At 50.5% G+C, this 20,194-nt stretch overlaps 8 protein-coding genes across 8 annotated transcripts; 4 read left to right on the top strand and 4 right to left on the bottom strand.

The window, feature by feature from the left end:
- Positions 1-1,253: 1,253 nt before the first annotated feature.
- IAR55_002579 (uncharacterized protein) lies at positions 1,254-3,279 on the top strand (the record flags this gene model as incomplete). Its single annotated transcript, XM_066945692.1, has 6 exons — positions 1,254-1,411; positions 1,496-1,607; positions 1,683-1,903; positions 2,064-2,301; positions 2,380-2,975; positions 3,051-3,279. The coding sequence occupies 6 exons, from the start codon at positions 1,254-1,256 to the stop codon at positions 3,277-3,279; spliced, it is 1,554 nt and encodes a 517-aa protein (XP_066804381.1).
- A 197-nt stretch (positions 3,280-3,476) lies between these two features.
- Positions 3,477-4,700, bottom strand: IAR55_002578 (uncharacterized protein; the record flags this gene model as incomplete). Its single annotated transcript, XM_066945691.1, has 5 exons — positions 3,477-3,604; positions 3,677-3,787; positions 3,891-4,106; positions 4,220-4,507; positions 4,586-4,700. 5 exons carry the CDS (start codon positions 4,698-4,700, stop codon positions 3,477-3,479), a joined length of 858 nt encoding a protein of 285 aa, XP_066804380.1.
- Positions 4,701-6,386: 1,686 nt separating this feature from the next.
- IAR55_002577 (uncharacterized protein) lies at positions 6,387-8,739 on the top strand (the record flags this gene model as incomplete). Its single annotated transcript, XM_066945690.1, has 9 exons — positions 6,387-6,546; positions 6,669-6,836; positions 6,904-7,086; positions 7,178-7,239; positions 7,292-7,327; positions 7,401-7,422; positions 7,493-8,159; positions 8,252-8,344; positions 8,430-8,739. 9 exons carry the CDS (start codon positions 6,387-6,389, stop codon positions 8,737-8,739), a joined length of 1,701 nt encoding a protein of 566 aa, XP_066804379.1.
- Positions 8,740-9,039: 300 nt separating this feature from the next.
- IAR55_002576 (uncharacterized protein) lies at positions 9,040-11,901 on the bottom strand (the record flags this gene model as incomplete). Its single annotated transcript, XM_066945689.1, has 7 exons — positions 9,040-9,960; positions 10,022-10,252; positions 10,324-10,419; positions 10,468-10,506; positions 10,568-10,840; positions 10,909-11,180; positions 11,295-11,901. The coding sequence occupies 7 exons, from the start codon at positions 11,899-11,901 to the stop codon at positions 9,040-9,042; spliced, it is 2,439 nt and encodes an 812-aa protein (XP_066804378.1).
- A 441-nt stretch (positions 11,902-12,342) lies between these two features.
- Positions 12,343-13,383, top strand: IAR55_002575 (guanylate kinase; the record flags this gene model as incomplete). Its single annotated transcript, XM_066945688.1, has 3 exons — positions 12,343-12,384; positions 12,585-12,808; positions 12,990-13,383. 3 exons carry the CDS (start codon positions 12,343-12,345, stop codon positions 13,381-13,383), a joined length of 660 nt encoding a protein of 219 aa, XP_066804377.1.
- Positions 13,384-13,556: 173 nt separating this feature from the next.
- IAR55_002574 (uncharacterized protein) lies at positions 13,557-15,407 on the bottom strand (the record flags this gene model as incomplete). The annotated part of the gene is made up of 7 exons (XM_066945687.1): positions 13,557-13,968; positions 14,030-14,112; positions 14,209-14,422; positions 14,525-14,698; positions 14,825-14,929; positions 15,015-15,169; positions 15,285-15,407. The coding sequence occupies 7 exons, from the start codon at positions 15,405-15,407 to the stop codon at positions 13,557-13,559; spliced, it is 1,266 nt and encodes a 421-aa protein (XP_066804376.1).
- Positions 15,408-16,636: 1,229 nt separating this feature from the next.
- IAR55_002573 (cell division control protein 42) lies at positions 16,637-17,423 on the top strand (the record flags this gene model as incomplete). Its single annotated transcript, XM_066945686.1, has 4 exons — positions 16,637-16,683; positions 16,746-16,816; positions 16,888-17,285; positions 17,358-17,423. The coding sequence occupies 4 exons, from the start codon at positions 16,637-16,639 to the stop codon at positions 17,421-17,423; spliced, it is 582 nt and encodes a 193-aa protein (XP_066804375.1).
- A 495-nt stretch (positions 17,424-17,918) lies between these two features.
- IAR55_002572 (uncharacterized protein) lies at positions 17,919-19,752 on the bottom strand (the record flags this gene model as incomplete). Its single annotated transcript, XM_066945685.1, has 6 exons — positions 17,919-18,058; positions 18,166-18,758; positions 18,833-18,987; positions 19,052-19,450; positions 19,558-19,613; positions 19,665-19,752. The coding sequence occupies 6 exons, from the start codon at positions 19,750-19,752 to the stop codon at positions 17,919-17,921; spliced, it is 1,431 nt and encodes a 476-aa protein (XP_066804374.1).
- Between the last annotated feature and the right edge of the window lie 442 nt (positions 19,753-20,194).

Here is a 20,194-nt window from a genome sequence, read left to right as displayed (position 1 = left end):
AATATATGTCATGCAGTTCAAGTAGTCGAAGAGAGCACCGTAAATCACGATCAAAGATGTTTTTGGCGATAGTATCTGTTTGTAGTGAATGCACTTGACTATCTAGTCATCTCCACAAACGCAACAACGCGTATGAACTCTTAAATCGACTTGCTCTTCATTCACCATTTTTGAGTACTTGGACGAGATCACCTTCACCGCTGCGGTTGCCCAAAGATCGGCAACCATTTCCAAAATTGCGGATCCCACCCGGGTTACCAGTTAAAACATTTGAACGAGTCAATGAGCGAGCGAATCCACCCGAAAAGGTAACAAGTCAGAATCAGTATTTCGACGAGGAGTTCCGTTCGGACGGACTTTTGAAAATCTCGGTAACCAGAATTTCCTAGCTTTTCCCTTTCAGCTAACTACTTGTCTCTGCTTCCCCTTTCTTTCTCTTTCTCCTTGTGACCCCTCATCCTCCTCTTTGCTCCAATTGCGTCCTCTTCCTGCTTTCCTCTCTAGACGGAGCAGGTCCTGTGAGCTGTCAGGTGGGACTTTTCTTGTGCACGTGGCAACGGTCAGAGTCGAGTCGTATACGGGTGGGGACTGGTCCGTCGGTGCGATTGGCAAAGAAGAGAAGAAGAACCAAGGCTCATCTCGCTTCGGCCCACTACTCTTGCTGAACGACATGTCAGGGTGCCTGCCACACACGGACAGAACCGATCCGAAGTCCCGAAAAGGTAAAATGTCCTCGGGGTCACCCTTACCCTTTATCGCTCCAACACGTCAGCCCCGTGCCCGTGCCCGTTCCCCCTCCGCCAGAGCTCGGTACTTCAGGAACAAGGCCTAAACCCTTTACAGTTATTTCCGAAAACACAACGCAACCCCGAAGACCCGAAAGCGGGTTTTTCCTTTTCTTTTTTATTGCCATCTTGTCAGAGGAAAGAGGAGTCGCAAAGGAATTCGCCGTTCTGTACCTCGTACACACAGAAAGTGATCGCTCTCTCTACATATTAGGGGCAGGGCAGCACCGTTCATCGGAAAGCGATATCTCATGGATGAATGATGCATGACTGACTAACGATTGCCAATTCTCTTATCTTGCGTGATCGAAAAAGGATCCAAAGATGCAAACCAGAATGAATAACTCGATGGCTTATATAGGGTGTTGGAAGAGATGCGATCGAGGTCCATTCCCTTCTCCCAAAGGCAACGTTGTTCGAAGATCACTGATTCAGATCACTGGAGGGAAACCCGCTCAACGTATCACGATGTCAACGATCGGAATCGAACTCCCACCACCCGTGTCTGCCGTCATGGAGGACACGGACGACGAGAAGTCTCAACAACAGCAAGAACAACCTGTTATCGCACCGAGACACACGACCAGAGGCCCATGGCAGAAATTCGTCTCTTACATCTGGGATGCGTGAGTGCTCACTGCTAAGTTGTCGGAACAAGATGGATGGTCCAAGATAAATGGTCTGACATACGACCGACGAATGTGTTCCAGTGACTATTATGATAAATCGGATGCGGAGCGAAAACTCGTGTTCAAGTTGGATTGTTTCATGCTGGCCGCCTTGACGGTCGGATGGTGGTTGAAGAACCTCGATCAGACCAATGTGAGTGGAGTGTCGTGTCGTCGCCGCGCCGTGACTAGCGTGAAGAGCTAACTTGGCTGTTTGGTGCTGTGATAGTTGTCCAACGCCTACGTGTCCGGTATGAGGGAAGATCTCAAGATCCACGCGAACCAATATACCTACATGAACACGATCTACAACGCCGTCGTATGCGGTATGCAGCTCCCTGCAAACTTTATCGTCATGAAAGTCCGACCCTCGACCTTCCTCGCTCTGTCAGAGATCGGATGGGGTATCTTCACTTTTGCCCAAGCTGGTGCTCAGAGCTATCAAGCCATGTGAGTGGATCTCTCTCATGTGTGTTTTTTTGGCCACCGCCCTTCATCCTCACAATCATCCCTACACGTCCTGTTGTCCATGGTCATCTTGACCTTTTCCTGCTCGATTTTTCTCTTGGCCACTGTGCATTTTCGCTGAACATCTAACCCACCCACACAGGTACGGGTTCCGATTCTGCATCGCCTTCTTCGAATCGTTCTACTACCCCATCGCATACTTCATTCTCGGATCATGGTACACCAAGTCCGAGCTGGCCAAACGTACCGGACTGTGGTTCATCGCCGGTCCTGCCGGATCCGCCTTCTCAGGCTACATGCAGGCAGGTATCTACAAGAACATGGATGGGTTGCACGGTTTGGCCGGATGGAGGTGGTTGTACATCATCTGTGGTGTCATGGTGCGTTCGTACTTTCTCTGTCTGGTATTGATCACCTCGAGTCGACTCAGTCTGACCGGTCCCGTTCTCCATTCACAGACCGTTCCATGTGGGTTCCTGCTGTGGTTCCTCGTTCCCGATTTCCCTGAGAACACCAAGGTCTGGTATCTCACCGAGGAGGAACGACAATTGGCGAAAGAACGAAGTGCTCGAAACGGTATGCAAGCGATGGACGGCAAGATCAACGGTCGATCGATCCTTCGTGTTCTCACCTCTTGGCAATTGTGGGTGTTGGCACCGTGGTACGCTATCTACGGATTCGCCGTGCAAAACGGTGCGCAATTCGCCATCTATCTACGAGCCGAAGGATATTCCGTCACGATGCGAAACGTCCTTCCCTCATGCATGTACATCATCGAAATCCCTTCCTTGCTCATCTACACTTACATCTCGGACCGGATCGGCAATCGATACTCGAGAGGCTGGCTGTGTCTCTTCCCCCTCATCTGGGGTATCTTCCCCACTGCCGTCCTGGCCTTCTGGGGACACTCGAACGCTCTCAGAGTCTTCGCCTTCATGGTCACGGGAACATACTACGTCACACCCGTCTTCTACGCTTGGCTCGCAGAAATATGTGGACATAACACGGAACTGAGAGGATTCGTGACCGGATCAACGTCCTGTCTTTTCTACTGGTGAGCCAAATCCCTTTTCAGGAAACTGAAGTAAAGCGAAGGGCCACTTGTCTGACATGCAAATCGCTTGCTCAGCCTCAACGCCTGGCTCCCAGCGATCATCTTCTTGCAGACGGACGGACCTCGATTCAAGAAAGGTTTCACCACCACCTTCTCCTTCTGTATCGTCGCCGTAGTCGGTGTGGTCATCATCTGGCTCTTCCACCGACGCGATCTCAGAATCAAGGCTCAAAAGCAGAAGGAGGAAGGTGTGTTGGTCGAGGATCCTGGAATGAAGAGGGAGTCGGAGGAGAGTCGAGCATAGGCAGATTGCTGTTGGTTGGTGTCGGTGCTGGTTGGTTGGATGTAAAGCTTAGTAATAGATTCACGACTTAGATTTTCTTAGACGGGATTTGGACATGAATATAAATAGAACGATAGGTTGCTTGTCGTATCTCTAAACTCTATACATCGCACTTATCATTGTCCTCGTCCATGTTTTGAGCTCGTAACTAGAGCTCGTCACGCCACAAAGTCTCGAATAGCGGCAATGACTTCGGCGTTCTTCTCGTGATGAACCGAATGGTTGGCGTTGGGCACAACAAGGAGTTTGGAATTGGGGATGCCGTTGTGGATGATTTCCGATTGACCTGTGTGCAGATGTGATGAGTGTGGCTGTTCCTACTCTGTTCGATCCAGAATAAACGGTACGAAGGACCTACTAGGGGGACAGATCCAATCTCGTTCTCCTACGATGATCAAAGTCGGTGCAGTGATCTCTTTCAAACTCGGTCTATAATCGAAGTATTTCTCCTGTTCAGAATAAAGCGCGTCTGAGAGTCGGAATTAAGAATATCTTCAGCCTCGTCTTTCTCGACCACGGACCTCTCGAAGAAATGGAGTTTAGGGACGATGAGGATCTGATTCCTGACTCACTATGTGATTCTGCACGATAGATTGTCGTTCGACAATTCTCCAGACCTTTATCCTGATCATACTTCCCCTCAGCGTACAGCGGTCCGATGGCGAACATGACCAGACTCATCTCCTGATCGTCTTTGAATGCGCCGAAGACCTTCCTGAGCATGTCCACCGATGCCATGGGGGCGAGATGGAGTCGTTGTTGAATGATTTCGAAAGCTTCGGCTTCGTCTACGACATGGGTCAGCAAAAAAACGTATCAACAACGATTAGCCATTCCATCCTTTGTCGAGTCGACAACGGTGGTCGTAGGGGTCATTGCTGCGGTACAAACTATGACTCACGATCATGGGACGGCGCGGTTCCTCTTAGGATCAAAAAGAGCACTTTCTCCGGAAAGGTGATGGCATACTGCTGTGCCAAGAATCCGCCAAAACTACCACCGCAAATGACCACCTTGTCATCTTTGTCTTTCACGAAATGCAGTCGTAACGCCTCGATATCGTCGACGATCTGAGCGAAGGTGAATGGCGGCGTGAAGGACGATTGACCGTGGCCTCGATAATCGAGACTGAGTATCCGGAATTGGTCAGACAGGGGTGAATAGGCCTTGAAGTCTGATCCGTGGGAGCCTGAACGTGTTTCGTCGTCATCACATACAGCATGAGCATCACGATTCAACTTGTCAATGGGAAATGGGAGCAACGCACCGAAGCCTCTTCCCCCGTGAAGGGTGATGAAGAGCGGTTTCGACTCGTCGCCCTTGATCCGATAAGCCAACTTGGCACCGTTGACCTCCACAAACTGCAAGGGTGGTTCAGACATTCTGTGTCAGTCAGAATAGCCTGCGCGATCGGGATGAGGACTCGAAAACAGAAGTGAAGAAACGAAGACAAGATGAGTGGAAGAGGCATCAAGCATGATGGTCCAAAGTACAAAGTACGAGATGGACGGAGAACGCCGAGCCAGATAGGATCTCCGGGCTCCGGGGTCCAAATCACTCAGAGGTCGACTTTTGACCAACGAGTTCAAAGGTTGAGGTGCTTGATGAGCATTAGGCCGTGTTGACAAGAACATGCTCGAGGGCCTCACGAGCCACAGTCAGACTATGCTTTCTTGCATGCACGCCATCAACACTGTCACAGGTGGAAGTTTCAGATATCCCGGCTGCAAGCAACGTCTCTCTGAATACCCGCTTCGAGCTATACTATCAAGGCGCCTCTAGTGGTAGTCATAGCGCATCGCGGCTTCCAGAATCGCAATAAAGGGCACTTGTATAGCCGCTCACCCCATCTCTCAAATATTGCACAGCCTTCTTTGCTTGTCATTCGTATCGGGATCCGACAAACGGAGAAGATGCAATCCGGTCAAAGTTGAAGTCATCATGAATAGGGTGTGCAGATGGGCAACAAGTCTGAGAGAGGCAGGACATCTGATTCACAACAGGTGTATTTGCGATATGTATGGATGGCCAGTGATGGATACACACTTGTATGGTCGGCCCTCTGACGGTTGCGGGTCAGCTTGAACCACTCTCTCGGACGTGGACCTTCCTCGAACAGATGCCTGTCAATACGATAGGGAGCTGGACGCCAATGCCACGCGACGTTTCTACCACTCGTTATGTCTCCGTGATCTGCAGTAAGGTTGCTCCTGGACACTCATCTGCTTGACAAGCTTTCACGCTCAGTCTCAAAGTAGTATTGTTATCATCATTATCATTATTGTTGATCATCATCGTCCGGTACAAAACCCGGGAGATCCGGATATCCATCACCCCGAAGGAAGAGAGAACGGCGGCGCATCTCCGATACGCGATCACAAGCGAAAAGTCGACCGAGTCTCCTTCCTTCTCTCGCTCTCTCTCCTTCTTCCTACGCTCCCCCACGTCTGGATTTCAGAGACTGATCTAGTTGTGCCCCACCCGGTGCCGAGTAATGCGATCATCTATTTCGGGAATACCCGCCCAGACCAAGTGAATCGCGGCCAAGCGCCCACAGTACGAGTACTGCAGTAGGATTCATAAGATACTTCCTTTCGACGGCCATGTCCGGTGAACTCCCCCTACGCTAAAAACAGATTCCGCACAACAATAGACATCTCTTTAGCTTTCGCTTCATCGACTGTCTGGCTGGATGTCCGTGTCTGCCCTCCTGGACTGGTCTCACGTTGGATGAGGTCATGCACCAAGTCAGAGAAACAACGATCGGTGGTCCATGGGCCGAGGTTCGAGCTTGCCCTGATTGAGCGAGTGACGACTGACGGAGAACAGGGATGTTCGTCCTCTGTCTGTCCCCTCTGTCTAGATTGAGATCTTTAGGGATCAATCATCACAATCACTGACTGACCGTTCTGATCCATGCTCTTTACCTCTCTAATATCTACCTGATCACTTGGATCGACATACCATCAAAGAAACGCTCTCCGGTCTAAGACTCTTCATTTCGTCCTGGACAAGTGAGATATCCACTCGAAAGTGGTATTACAGTAAGAATACAAGCCCTACACGACATGTCCACACACCACGCAGAACCGTCCACAACTCCCATCTACGACGACGATGTCGATGATACCAAAGGCAAGGCGTATGACGGCCCCACCACGACTGTGAATACTGTCGAGGATGGATCTCCTGCGGACGACGTGGAGGTCGATGTGCACACACATCTTCGTGAGTCCGCGTGTCATCCTCACTGGGATTAGTAGAGGTTCACATCTACGTCCACCCTCCCCCGACTTCTTTTGGGTATGCCCTCCACTACGCTGACGTTTCTATTCGCGTCTATCCCGTAGGCGATGGTGTCGTTCGTAATATGGAACAGCGACATATCCAAATGATCGCTTTGGCCGGTACGCTCGGAACGGGTCTGTTCTTGGGTAGCGGCAAGACGATCGCACACGGTGGACCGGCCGGTTCCCTGATCGCCTATCTCATCACAGGCTCGATGGCCTATGCTATGCGTGCGTCCTCGGCATTGTAGTTGCACGCAATCGCCCAGGCTGATGTATGGTTGGCTCGTGACGATAGTCGTATGCGCTGGGGAGATGGCTGTTTTCGCGCCCATCTCAGGAGGATATATCCATTATGCGGAAAGATGGCTACATCCTTCCGCCGGCTTCGCATTAGGTTGGCAGGTCATCTTCCAATACTGTATCTCGATCCCGTCCGAGATCATCTCGGCTGGCATTTTGATTTCCTTCTGGGACAAGAGTGAGTCTGGTGGATGTTGGATGTCGTCTGTGACGCCATATGTCTTTTGGACGATGTTGATTAGACGTTCTGCGGGTTTAATTATTGGTAGGCTTTACGATCGGTCACCAAGCTGCGTATATCATCGCCATGTCGGCATTCTGTATCGCTATCGTGAGTAAGGACATCTCGAAAAAACATACGCTGAACTAGCTGGGGGATATAGCAATTTATGGGTGTTCGATGGTTCGGGGAGAGCGAGGTGAGAGACTCTTTGTCAGCGAAGATCTGTTTCGGGCCACAACTGACGCTTTATCATGTTTTATGGGTTCTAGTTCATCTTTGCGACTATAAAGAGTGAGGTTCTTGTCTCCCCCTAACAGACGGTCGTCACAGACCCTGCTTTTCTAACGTCCCCGCGTCGCAGTCGCTCTCGTGGTCGGACTGATCATCGCTGGACTCGTCGTTGATCTCGGTGGCGGTCCCGACGGCGATCGAATCGGATTCCGATACTGGAGAGACCCCGGAGCCTTCGCCCCTTACCATTCGCCCAACAGTCTCGGCAAGTTCCTCGGGACATTCACCAACTTTGTACAAGCCGCTGGATCGTATATGGGTACTGAGCTGATCACCATCGCCGCTGCCGAGGTGAAGAATCCGAGAGTGTCCGTGGCCAAGGCCGTCCAGAGACTGTTCTGGCGTATCATCATCTTTTACATCGGATCTATCCTCATCGTCGGGATGTTGGTGCCCTACAACGATCCGACGTTACTTCAATCGACGGGAACGGCTGCCTCTTCGCCCTTTGTCCGAGCTTTCAACAGGGCAGGGATCAAGGCGTTACCGTCAATCATCAATGCGGCGGTGCTGACGTCGGCGATATCCTCGGGCAATTCATTGACGTACAGCGTCACGAGGATGGTCTACGGTATGGCTCTCAGAGGTCATGCTCCCAAAGTCTTTGCCCGAACCACGAGCAAGGGTCTACCGATCGTCTCTGTCACTGCTGTTAGCTTCTCCTATGCTCTTGCGTTCTTGTCATTGTCGAAAGGATCGTCAACGGTGCTCAATTGGCTTTCCAACATCTCCGCGCTGTCAGTGTCTCTCTCTTCCTGAATCGCGCGAAATGCCTCTTTATCACAACCCGATCACGCTGACCGTCGTGCTTTCTATCGTCCCCCCGTAGCTCCGGCTACATCTGTTGGTGTATTATCGGCTTGACCTATCTTCGATTCAAGAAAGGTGTGGAAGCGCAAGGCATGGACAGGAAGAAGTTCCAGTAGGTTTCTTTGCCCGACCTCTCCGTAACATGTGGTCGAGCAGTACTCGTACTGAAAGACTACACTTGTTCTTCTTATGTGTAGCTACTACAACCGATTCCAACCGTGGCCAGCATACTGGGTCATCTTCTGGTGTCTCATCGTCATCATCTTCAACGGATGGGAAGTCTTCACAAAGGGCAATTGGTCAGGTACCAATTTCGTGATCAATTACATCAATATCCCCTTCTTCATCCTTCTGATAGGTGGATACACGTTGATCAGACGACCCAAGTTCGTCAAGTTGGAGCAGCTCGATTTCGTCAGTAACATCCCGACAGATGAGGAAGTCAGTTATGAGGAGCCGGAACCGAAGCATTGGTGGGGGAAGATGTTCAATTATATCTTCACGTAGATGTCGCAAGGTGGTGCGGTCATTGTTAGGTACCTGGGGACGGCGGAACGGGATACAGGAGTGTCCGGTTTGCGACAAAAAGGACTAGACCTTGACAGTCAGAAAGTCTGTATGCAGCTCAACAAGCTTCATTGTCAGAACACTATGAGTAATCAGGCTGTATGCATAACACAATGCCATATTTTTAGTTGACCGTTGAGCTGGTTCACGTGTATTCCTCCAAACTATGTAGAATACTTGTACAAACGTTCCATTGCAATTACAAGTATATATTGGCTCGACTTCCCAATCAGATTCCGCTCATAACGCGTCCAAGAATGCCGCGTCGCCACCTAGATTCCCCTCCACGTCAATGCCGTGCAGGACACCTTCCATCCCGACCCCATCGCCTGCCAGCATGCTCGAGCCACTATCATCCTTCTTCCTCTTCGGGACTGGCGTCGCCGCGCCTCCCGGAACTTCGCTCGCCGTCCTTTTGCCCAGCTTCCTAGCTCGCATGGAGGATCCAGGACTTGGGCCAACAGGTGTATCGGTCATTCCCGTAACATTGAGAGACTGAGGTATGGACGGCAAGACGAACGGACTGCCGGTCGAAGATCCTTCTTGAGGTGGTGTGGATGTGCTCAGTCCAGCTCCAATACCGACGCCGTTCTCGCCGTGTCCATTCGATCCATCAGGTGTAGCAGCCAATCTGGACAATGCGGCAAAAGTCATGTAATCGGATTCCTGACCAGTTTCCAATCCAGTAGTCGGTTCCAAGAGTGCTTGTTCGAGCTCGATCGCTCCGTCCGGTTTTTGAGCCCTCGTATTGATGTCATCAATCTCTTCTTTACTCAATACACGTGGATTGGCTTTCTCCCTTATCTCCTTGATGACCGGTGTCAAGCTAGCATAGACACTCGCTGTCATAATCTCGGGCAAACTTGGCAGCATGACATCTTCTTCAGGTATCGGTGGGTTGTCGTATAATCCTTTCGCCCATTCGGGGTTCTCTATCTGCACTTTTTCATCTACGTGGAATTTGAATAGGACGATACCGTGCGCGCCAGAAATGGGAAGTCCAGCGGCATCTTTCGGACGCAAAGAAGGTAACGTTGAACGATCCCATAATGACTCAGGGAGATGAAAGGTCGGATTAGGCTGCTTGGGTCGACCCTTTTTGCGGGAACGAGCATTCTGATCGTTGGCGTACACATCAAGGATAACAAGAAGCGCGCGGACCTACACATATGTGAGACTGTCAATGATTATACGACGCGTTCGGTACCAGGACACCACTCACGTTTGACGATAACCAGAACTGATCGACGACCTCGTGCGCCTCGTCTGCTCGACTCCCACAAGCCAGCTTTCTATACGTGTTCCACTCATCTTCGGTGTAAGCTCTCTTTGGATCCGGCTGATCCTGCGTCTGAGCTGCGAAATCGATGGTGAGCAGCGTGCGGTACAGCGCTCGTAATTTACACATGTTGAGTGGAGAAGTATCGAATGCAGCCAGTCGACGGGCGAGAAGCTACAAGAGAGATTCAGTCGCCGGAGTCAATCAAACGACTGAGCACTAAGCCAGTGGACGGTTCTACTGACCGACTGTTGTCTACGATATGTGTTCTGCTTCTTTCGAGACAGCTCGTCCCGATGCATTTCGCCTCGCTCCCGATGTAATTGCTCGTCGTAGCGTTTCTGAATCGACATTAGCATCAACGCGTCAGAGACGGACTTAGTACTCACACAGAGTCGCGTCCAGTAGATATGCACCGCGCCGGTAATCTGCGGAAATTCCACCTATCAGTTTCACTACTCGTATGTCGCGTGTGAATATTGGACTCACCCTCTCTCGATCCACATCCGGCTCTCCAACTCCGACTCCACTCTCCCAGGCTTCCACCACGTCCTCCACTACCCTTTCAATGAACGGGCTGACGCTTGTCGCGTTTATGTCACCTCTGAAATCAGGTCTGAATTCAGACACCCCATTGGGTGATTCAGCAGCTGTTCGAGGCTTAGTCTCGGGGTGCGGCAGTTCACGAGATCCCTTGGATTCGAAATTGGAGACGGCGTATTCCACACCCAGCCTCCTATTCGCCATCTTATGAACCAAATGCTGATGTTAAGGTGTGTTTCAGCTTGACAAGCTTTATGAACCTCACAAATAGGAGATCTGGAACTCACCTCAAGCTTGATGCTTCGCTTCTTTCTCCCTTCATTGGATGAGGAAAAGCCATAGCTGTCAACGACTATCAGCTTGTCGTTCCCCGTTCCTCCGACATTGGTTTCCGAAGCGTTCTTGCCCCCGCGCGCTTTGCGCGGTAACCCCCCGGTGGATTTCTTGTTGTTTGGGCCAGTGATCTCACTAGCTTCAATCAACGCGTCGTACCGTGCTTGTAGAGACTCGTATTCGGACCGAAGGACGAAAGGAGAAAGGTCGGGATCAATATTTGAGACTGCAGACGAGAAGAAACAAGCATAAGCGCGAAAGATTCTCGTGCGATGTAGCCCAGTAATTGGTTTGTTGAAGGGAAGGAGAAATGAATTCAACACATATGTTTTTAACTCACAAGACGACAGACCGGTTCCCAATTCACTTGCTTTCACCTGCGCCGACAACCCCTTGACCAAGTCCAACTGCTTCTTGTGTCCGTCGCTCAATGCTGTCAGGTTCTGCGCTAGATTCTGTATCGCTCCTGGTGAGTTGAGATCGTCCAACAGAGCTTGATTGGACCACATGAGACTCTCGAGCGTCGTCAGTGAATGGACGATATCTGACGAGGAGATGGTCGGCGTAGCGGCATGCCCTCCAGCGGCATTAGCAGCAGCAGCAGCAGCAGCAGCGACGGCTTCAGCTGCTGCGGTCGTAAAGTTGTGTAATGTCTGAGGGGCGTTGTCGTCTCCGCCAATCTGACCAGATGTATCGTTATCATGATGATGATGATGATGCATCAGATTGTCGTCACCATTCTGATTGTCATCACCTCCACCACCATCCCCACCTCCACCGCTGGTGTGAGGATCGTTGATCACAGCTCGTAACGATGCCAACACAGCTTCAGCAGCGTCATCCTGCGATGTGGAATGGTGATCATGGTCGTGCGCATGATGCTCGCCGTGGTCGTTGTGATCGTTATCGCCGGGATCGGTGTCGAGGTCGAAAGTGTCCGTGTCCATGGTCGAGGGTCAGAAGGGGGGGGGGCGGACGCGTGATGTGGAGGGGGGGCGATTACTGTTGTGGGATTTGTTCCGAGAGAAAGAGAGGTGAAAAGGGGGAGTGTGAGATAGGTGTTGTAAGATGAAGGGGAGGATGTTTTTACTAGGCGTGTGTGGGAAAGATAACGCCGAGATCCCCAATATCTCACGTGGCGCTTCTTCTCTCCTTTCCCCGCCCGTGTGGCGTCCTCGTCGTTGACAAGGGGGCCTGTCACCCACTCTCACTTCGAATGGTTGATCCCAACTTTATTCTTCTGCCTCTACAGTTGATCCAGGTCAGCTACACTACGAGCTCATCCAGCTACGATTCTGCCTTTAAAGCAGACCCTACCTTTGCTGGCCCGTACAGTCCGGTCGAGCCCTGCTCCAAACACCTCAAGGCATCTCCGTCAGCACTACAACATGACAGCTTCACCACCTATCAACCCAGAGGTTGTCAATCGTGTGAGTGCGGAACGTGAGGAGCGCTGCGAAAAAAATAGGAGAAAGAACGTTGACCGAGCTACATGTACGATTCCCTTACCTTGCATCTGCCTTGACTCACGAATATCGAACACCTCCATCGGCACGCACGATCCGTCACTTCCACACTCTCACCAAAATCAATTGACCTCTCTACTTGTCTGTAACTTCCACTCCCCTAGCCTCTCGTCATCTGCGGACCCTCCGGTACCGGCAAATCCACCCTGCTCACCTCACTCTTCTCCTCTCATCCAAACACGTTCGGTTTCAGCGTCTCCCACACCACGCGTTCTCCTCGGCCGGGAGAGCAGAACGGCAAGGAATACCATTTTGTGAGAAAGGATGAGTTCATGGACAGGGTTGGGAAGGGAGAGTTCTTGGAATGGGCAGAGTTTGGAGGGAACTGGTGAGTGGGCAAGGTACAGCGTCTCGCTAGAGATGGCGATTCCTCTGCATGCCTGTGCTGATACTACGATCTGTTACTCTGATCTCATTGTCTGCTGCAATGTCCTCCACATCTTTGACCGGCTCTCACGTCTCTGCTGTCCTCATTCATCGCTCCCTCTACCTCTCGTCGCCTTCAATAGCTACGGAACGACCTTCGCCGCTCTCACCGCCCTCCATCCCCTCCGTTGCATCCTCGACATCGAGCTCCAAGGTGTCCTCCAGCTCATCGCCAAAGCACCCCTCCAATCCCCCCCACTCTCACCCGTTTTCCTCTTCCTCTCCCCTCCGTCCATTCCCACTCTCAAATCCCGATTGTCAGGGAGAGGTACCGAGACCGACGCCAGTATCAAGAAGAGGTTGGATGCCGCCAAGAAGGAGTTGGAGTATGCGCAAAAGGGGAGATATGACGTGTATGTCGTCAATGATGATTTGGAGAAGGCTGGGATGAAGTTGGAATTGGTCGCGATGGGTTGGAAAGGATGGGAAGAGTGTGGTGATAAGTTGCCAGAGATGGATCTGGCAGAGTTAGAGTAGAGGAGGGTCTCAATGGTGTTGAGAGATAGCGAGTCACCTTTTCGAACCATGATATTTATATATCCCTTAGAGTCGAGCACTTCGACATCATACCGGACTCCTAGATCGCGCATAATCTGATTATACAGTATACATCCCTCATGCACTTCTGACTGATCATCTCTACACCCATTCTACGCTGGTCTAGGCCAAGCCATCCCTCTACCTGTCCCTCCGCTAGTCGCGGATCCAACAGGTGGTAATCCACCGATGTCCGGTTCCTGCACATCCAGCGCACCCAATTCTTGCGCATCGGCATCTTCCTCTTCCTCTTCTGCCTGTCTTCTGATAGCTTCTTGCTCTTCCTCGTCTTCTTCATCACCCTCCTCTTCTTCATCCATATATCTATCTTCTCTCTCATTGATTGGATGGGGACCAAAGGGATTGCCACCACCTCTCCTTCCTGCCGCCGATCCAGAAGGTCCACCGCCAGCTGTGTCGGAGACGTTCATATCTCGCATGAGTCGCTCGAGTTGAGCCTTTTTATCGGCTTCAGTCTGAGCAGCTCGCTCGGCAGCGAGTCTATCTAATTCGGGCTTGTAGTCGCTGGGTACGTCAACGTCAGCGTAATCATACCTTGCTGTTATGAAGCATAGTTCCAACTTACGCCTCGTACTCTTTTCGACCTTCTTCCACAGCGTCGAAGAACGCCTTCATCCCCTCTCCAGTCATAGCACTGACACCGACGGCCTTCAGGGAAAGAATACATTTCAGATCAGCATCAAATTACGACACCACGCCCTTCCGACGAAACCATGAACACGTCACAGCCAATTGATCACTCACTCTTAAATTGTTGTAGAACTCCTCCAAGACGAGACACATGCTTCCCATCAGACTGTTCACATAGCTCCCTTCCCCATGCTCGTCTCGGCTCTTATCGTTCAGTGCCGCTTGGTATGCCTCAAAATCTTCCATCCATTCCAGGGCGAAGTCGTGCGGTTGGACATCGACTTTGTTGAACACAATGATGAAGGGTAATCGAGTCTTGTACAAGATCCTGAACGGGGATATTATGTACGAAGTCAGCAGAATATACCGGTATGGAAACCTCTGACCGCTCCAAAGGCGTCTAGGGTTTTAGAAGGAGTGGGATACTCACGAACACGCATACAACATGTTACTCATGAAAGTCGCAGGAGCAGTAGTCCTTGGTGTATCGACGATATAGGCTACGACTGTTGGTAATGAAGAGGCGATGGCATCCGTTATGATAGCTCCGGATGCTGACCAAGTGAAGATCTCGATCTGACCAGGTGTGTCAACGAGGATGTAGCTGGAGACGCTGAGTCAGCTCATAACCTTGAGTTTGGTATTCACTGATGTGTCTGATGTGTGCTTCAGGGGCGCCAGATGGAGGTCGAGGCGTATACGAGAAGACGAGGAGGCCTAGATCACTCACTCTACCGACTCTGCTCTCTTCTCGACATATCCCAAGACCTGATCAAACTTTGTCGTAAATAGGTTTAGAGCCGTCAGAATACCACCGTTCGGTCCTAGATTATACCTAGCATACACAAAGGAGGAGAATCAGCATGCTGTACCCGGCTCCGAGACGCCCCTAGGCCCACACTGCGAGCAGTCAAGCTCACTGTTTCATGACCTCTTTGTAGTCTACAGTATCTCTGATATCGATATTGGCGGAGTAAGGCATATGTGACACTGCCGGATCGAGATTGAGGATATAGGGCGGGGAGTTGCGAGAGTGGAGGTGAGAATTGAGACGTTGCATGAGTGTGGTCTTGCCCTGTCATGAGTGATAAGTCAGTGCATGATGCTATAAAAGAGAAGATGCGTGACTAGCAAGCCAATGCTCCTTTGCAAAGGAGGAAAGTCGAAGTGGAGGAATAGGTGATACCTACAGATCCTGCCATACCGATACAAAGAATGACAACTGGCTGTTTCTTGTCCCCTCCAGCGCCGTTGGGCTCGACGGAAGGAGAGGGGGATGATGGCCCTGCTTCGACTGATGTGGGTTCTGACATCTTTGATAGCCTAGTCGTTGTCGAGGTCAAATGCTCCAAACAGATTGTTGATCATCCACTTCTTGTAAGCATAGTTGAAACTACTAGTTATTTTAACCGACTCTCTGCGAGCTGCTCACGGACATCGGACCAATCTCCTTGTCAGAGGAGGAATGCAAAGTAAAAGCGCCACAAACAAAGTCTCCCCGAATCACCGTCGCCTCTCGCTGCACACCCTTCGTTTCATCTTTGGGGGTCCAAGCTTTGTATTGACCCCATTACGATTCGGGATACGGGGGATTACCTGATATCTATCAGCCGATTAGGATCACATTTCTTATCGTATTTGAAAAGGAAGCACGCCCCCCTCCTCCCTCACCTCTCGTCACTCACACTGCCTCTCTGAGCGTGATCTCAACCAACGTTATCAATATCACTCACAACATCTTCGAGACAAATCATCACCGTTCTTCCTTTGCCCAACTCCCCCCCCCTCCCGACTCTGATATCGCTTCGAAACACTGTGTCTGACTGACTCCAACCCAACACGAAATAGACCTCTGCGAATCGATTGACCACACAAACTCTTCTCTCACAGCTAGGCCGGTAATCATCATCGCGTCAACAATCGACTTCCTTCCGCACTCGTACTCAAGTATGTTTTCGTACTGTCTCTTCGTCACGGTCTATTCCGTCATTCTTTACCCACCAATCCCTTCCTACTCCGGATTCCGATCACCTCGGATCTCATAGACTCAGTCCATCTTTCTTTCGCTGTCTTCAAGCCACCTCTGATACCTTTTCGTCTTGTTCTCTATTATTCAATGGCGAGATCAGGTCATCTCACTACGAGGCGTCGATCGTGGTGTGAGGCTATTTCGCTTCGATAGCTCTGGAGCGTAACACATTCTATAGCTGTTCGCTGGCCCGTACGGTGTCGTCGCATGCGCGATCACCATGGAGAATCTTTCCTACTTTCTTTCCACCACGTTACCATCTTTTTGTTTCGTCACTCCTGCATTGTGTCACACGCATGTCCTTGATTGTGTCGGATTCGAACTGGAGGTCATGCATTGTTTTTGCCTCATCGCGGTGTTTGCTCTTTTGCCTCAGCTTTGTTATTTGGCATTGCCAGACATCGCTTTTCTTGTCGCCTTATCTCGACTTTCACACCCCTTGATGGTCTGACTGCAATCCTATTGAAACTCGATCGCTAACATCTCACCCTCTCATAGTCAAGCCCATCGACAATGCAAACGATCAAATGTGTGGTAGTTGGTGATGGTGCCGTCGGAAAGTGAGTAGGATGATCCCTGTTTCCTGACAGCTTGGGACACAAGCTGATGTACTCCTCGCCAGGACTTGTCTTCTCATTTCTTACACTACCAACAAATTCCCCTCTGAATATGTTCCTACCGTCTTTGACAACTGTGCGTGTGGCCTCGTTCTCTGTCATTGACATGATGCAAACGCAGATACTGACTGCTGGCCTGTTGTCCAGACGCTGTCACGGTAATGATCGGTGACGATCCTTACACCCTCGGTCTCTTCGACACTGCCGGTCAAGAAGACTACGATCGACTCCGACCATTGTCATACCCTCAGACCGACGTCTTCCTTATCTGTTTCTCCGTGACCTCCCCCGCGTCATTCGAGAATGTCAAGGAGAAATGGTGGCCGGAAGTCCATCACCATTGTCCCGGTGTTCCCTGTCTCATAGTAGGAACTCAGGTCGACCTGAGGACTGATCCCGGTCAGGTGGACAAGCTGGCGAGACAGAGACAAAAAGGACCAATTGATGACGTTCAAGGACAAAGATTGGCGAAGGAGCTGGGTGCGGTGAAATACGTCGAATGTTCCGCTTTGACTCAGTTTGGGTTGAAAAACGTCTTCGATGAGGTCAGTGCAGAAATAGTTTTTGTGAATACTCATCTGGGGACGCTGACTCTGCACTTGTCCGTTTTTACCTAGGCGATCGTCGCGGCGCTGGAACCTCCCGTCGTCAAGAATAAGAAGAACAAGTGTGTCATTCTTTAAGCGATTCAGACCTATCACGAATTTCTTTCATGTACAGACAATATATACCAAGTACCCCATCCGTTCAAGTTGACACTTCATGTGTGAACGTCTTTACCCAATTCTTATATTAGTGGTTCTCACCACTATACTTCTTGCTCGCTTCTTACCTTACTTTCACAATTCGTCGGGCTCCAATTACTTTCTCTTCTTTTCATACTTAGAGTTCTTTCTTCTCCTTTTATCGGTACGATTTGGTTGAATTTGCGAGGTGTAAAGACTTTCAATGCGATACTTTGCGGTGGTGCGTGATGCTGGGCAAGGCTAGGAGGAGGGTAGAGGCGTAGGTGTTGATGCAGCGAAATTGAAATACCGTGAACCCATCTCAAAGGAGAATCCTGTTCGCCCGACTGGATAAATTGCAAGAAAGGTCTTGCAAGTTGCTGCGCGTTTGACACAGTATCGTACGCGAGGTTCAAGACATGGATGATCAACATATCTTCGTCACCAAATGATCTACGTGGCCGTCAAGCCGGGTATATCATCGTATAGGTCCTCGAGTGACCATTTAGGTCGTAAAGGTAAATCGTAAGGATCAGATTCTAATCCAGCTTGAATTCGTAATATAGCTGTCCAAGCGATCATAGCTGCGTTATCTGTGGTGTCGAAGATCAGCCCGGATTCTATTTGCACTTTGCCCTGCTCCGCATCGAAAGGAGGACGATATGCAGGATTTGAACAAGGGATCAGAGGATAGACCTACCGGTACATAATTCTATGGGCGGGTAGAATAAACTCATCTTCCTATCTTTCCCCATGTCCAACCGCTCAATCATCTCTCCCATTTTACTCCTCAAATAGAGATTGCTCGCAACTCCACCGCTGATCACGAGACCGTCTAGCCTCGTTCGAAGCGAGGGTTCGAGGGAATTGATCGCTTGGGTCAACTTGAGAGTGAGATGTTGGATTGCGGCGGTCTGGAATAGACGAGAGAATTCACGTTGGTCCGCTTCAGACAAGTTCTTCTTGGTTAAAGATGAAAGTCTGGAAGAGTTGCTCGGGGTCATGTCGCTGGAGATGACGCTTAGGGAGGGCTGATGATCTGATGTTGTGGGCGATACGCCAGTTGGCATAGCAGGCAACGATCGGTCCAAGGCAGATAACAATCCGGCAAAACTGAAAGCTAACCTCGATGCACCTTCATTCATAGATAACGGGATCGGAAGAGCCGCCTCCGGCTTGTCATCGTAAGGCGGCAAAGGAGGCAGCGAAGCGTATTGCTCGAGTATTGATCCAGGTGATTTGGATCGGTGACTCGGGAGAGAGAGCAGTCTAGCGCTCTTTTCGAATGCGTCTCTGAGATATCATCAGCGAGAAGATCCCCTTTCGTCGACCAACGAATGTGGGGGAACAAGAGAGTAATCATTCACCCGATCTTGCTATCTAGCGTGTCGAGCAGAATCTTGAAAGTGTCGACGGCTTCGGCAAGTACTAGCTGTGTGTGACCGCCCGACACGAGCAGTATCAGAAATGGGAATCGAGGAGGTTTCGACTCGGTCAACAGCGGAGTGAGAGCGTGTGCTTGCTGGAACCAAACGTGCTCAGCTTCCGAACAAGCTAGCTCCATATTGAAGAAGGTCGTGACTCACCATATGATGTACACCAACCAATCTCTTCCCCAAGCCACTAGCCAGACCTTTCGCAGCCATCTCTCCTACCCCCAAACACCCTTTCATCCCCGGACCTCTGGTATACGCCACAGCATCGATATCTTGCCAATCCACTTTAGCTTCTTCCATACACCGCTCGATGGCTCGTGGGATATTTGCGGAATGCGCGATCTGAGCGGCTAGAGGATGGACACCCCCATAGGACGAGTTGATGGTGTGTTGAGATATCGTGCAGAGGGATAAGATCTGACGAGACGAAGTGACGATGGAACAGGACGAATCGTCGCATGATGATTCGAGACCGAGCACTATGAGTGGCTTCGCTGGGTTATGATCGGTTTTCTGAGGGTTGGTCGAGATTCTAGTAGTGAGAGATGACTGAAAGGATGTCGAGCCAGGGCTGGCAATCCGGCGAGATGCCGAGGTGAAGATAGGATGACACAAGTTCGATCCAGGACGTAGGCGAGTTCGTAAATATGCCTTACTGAGAGTGGTAGATCGTCCCGGTAGTGATAAAGCGATGCGGTACCGGGGAAAGCAGCTATAGCGCGAATACATGACGGATGCCAAACACCACTGCTTCGCCACTCACGCTCACTCATTCGACGCCAATAAATGGTGAGGTTGACAAACAAAAATGGTGTCCAGAAACTGGACGCAGCATTCCGAGGTGTTAACATGCCTCGAAGAAAGAGCTAAAGTGGAGGTGGAGGTACAAAGGACCATCATTGTCTGCATATCTATTCTTCCCTATATGTGCTGTAGTTTGAAGGTCAGTCCCTTTTTGATTGGATTCACAGCCTATAACCAGCGCCAAACTTTCTCAGCATTGTCTAAGGTACTCGTATGAGCTATGAGCAGAGACAATGCACTCCTCCTCTTGTTGCATCATCTTAAATACAGGTCTGCCCAGATCAAATGATTGTCATGATGTCACGATCGCATACCAGTAAGGCCAACTCCCAACAAAGTTCCCAGGAGTTTGACAAACAATTGAACATAACAGCATTCATCGGAGAAAGAACCGAAACGTCGGCAAACTTATCAATCCTATTCACCACATATGGTAAATACACAAGTTGTTCAGCCACTCGAGGTTTCTTTCTACATCCGGCGAAAATG

This window comes from Kwoniella newhampshirensis, chromosome 4 (genome assembly GCF_039105145.1).
Source record: "Kwoniella newhampshirensis strain CBS 13917 chromosome 4, whole genome shotgun sequence".
In the NCBI taxonomy this organism is placed as follows: domain Eukaryota; kingdom Fungi; phylum Basidiomycota; class Tremellomycetes; order Tremellales; family Cryptococcaceae; genus Kwoniella; species Kwoniella newhampshirensis.
The sequence above is the reverse complement of the archived record's forward strand: the minus strand, read 5'-3'. Positions and strand labels throughout refer to the sequence as shown.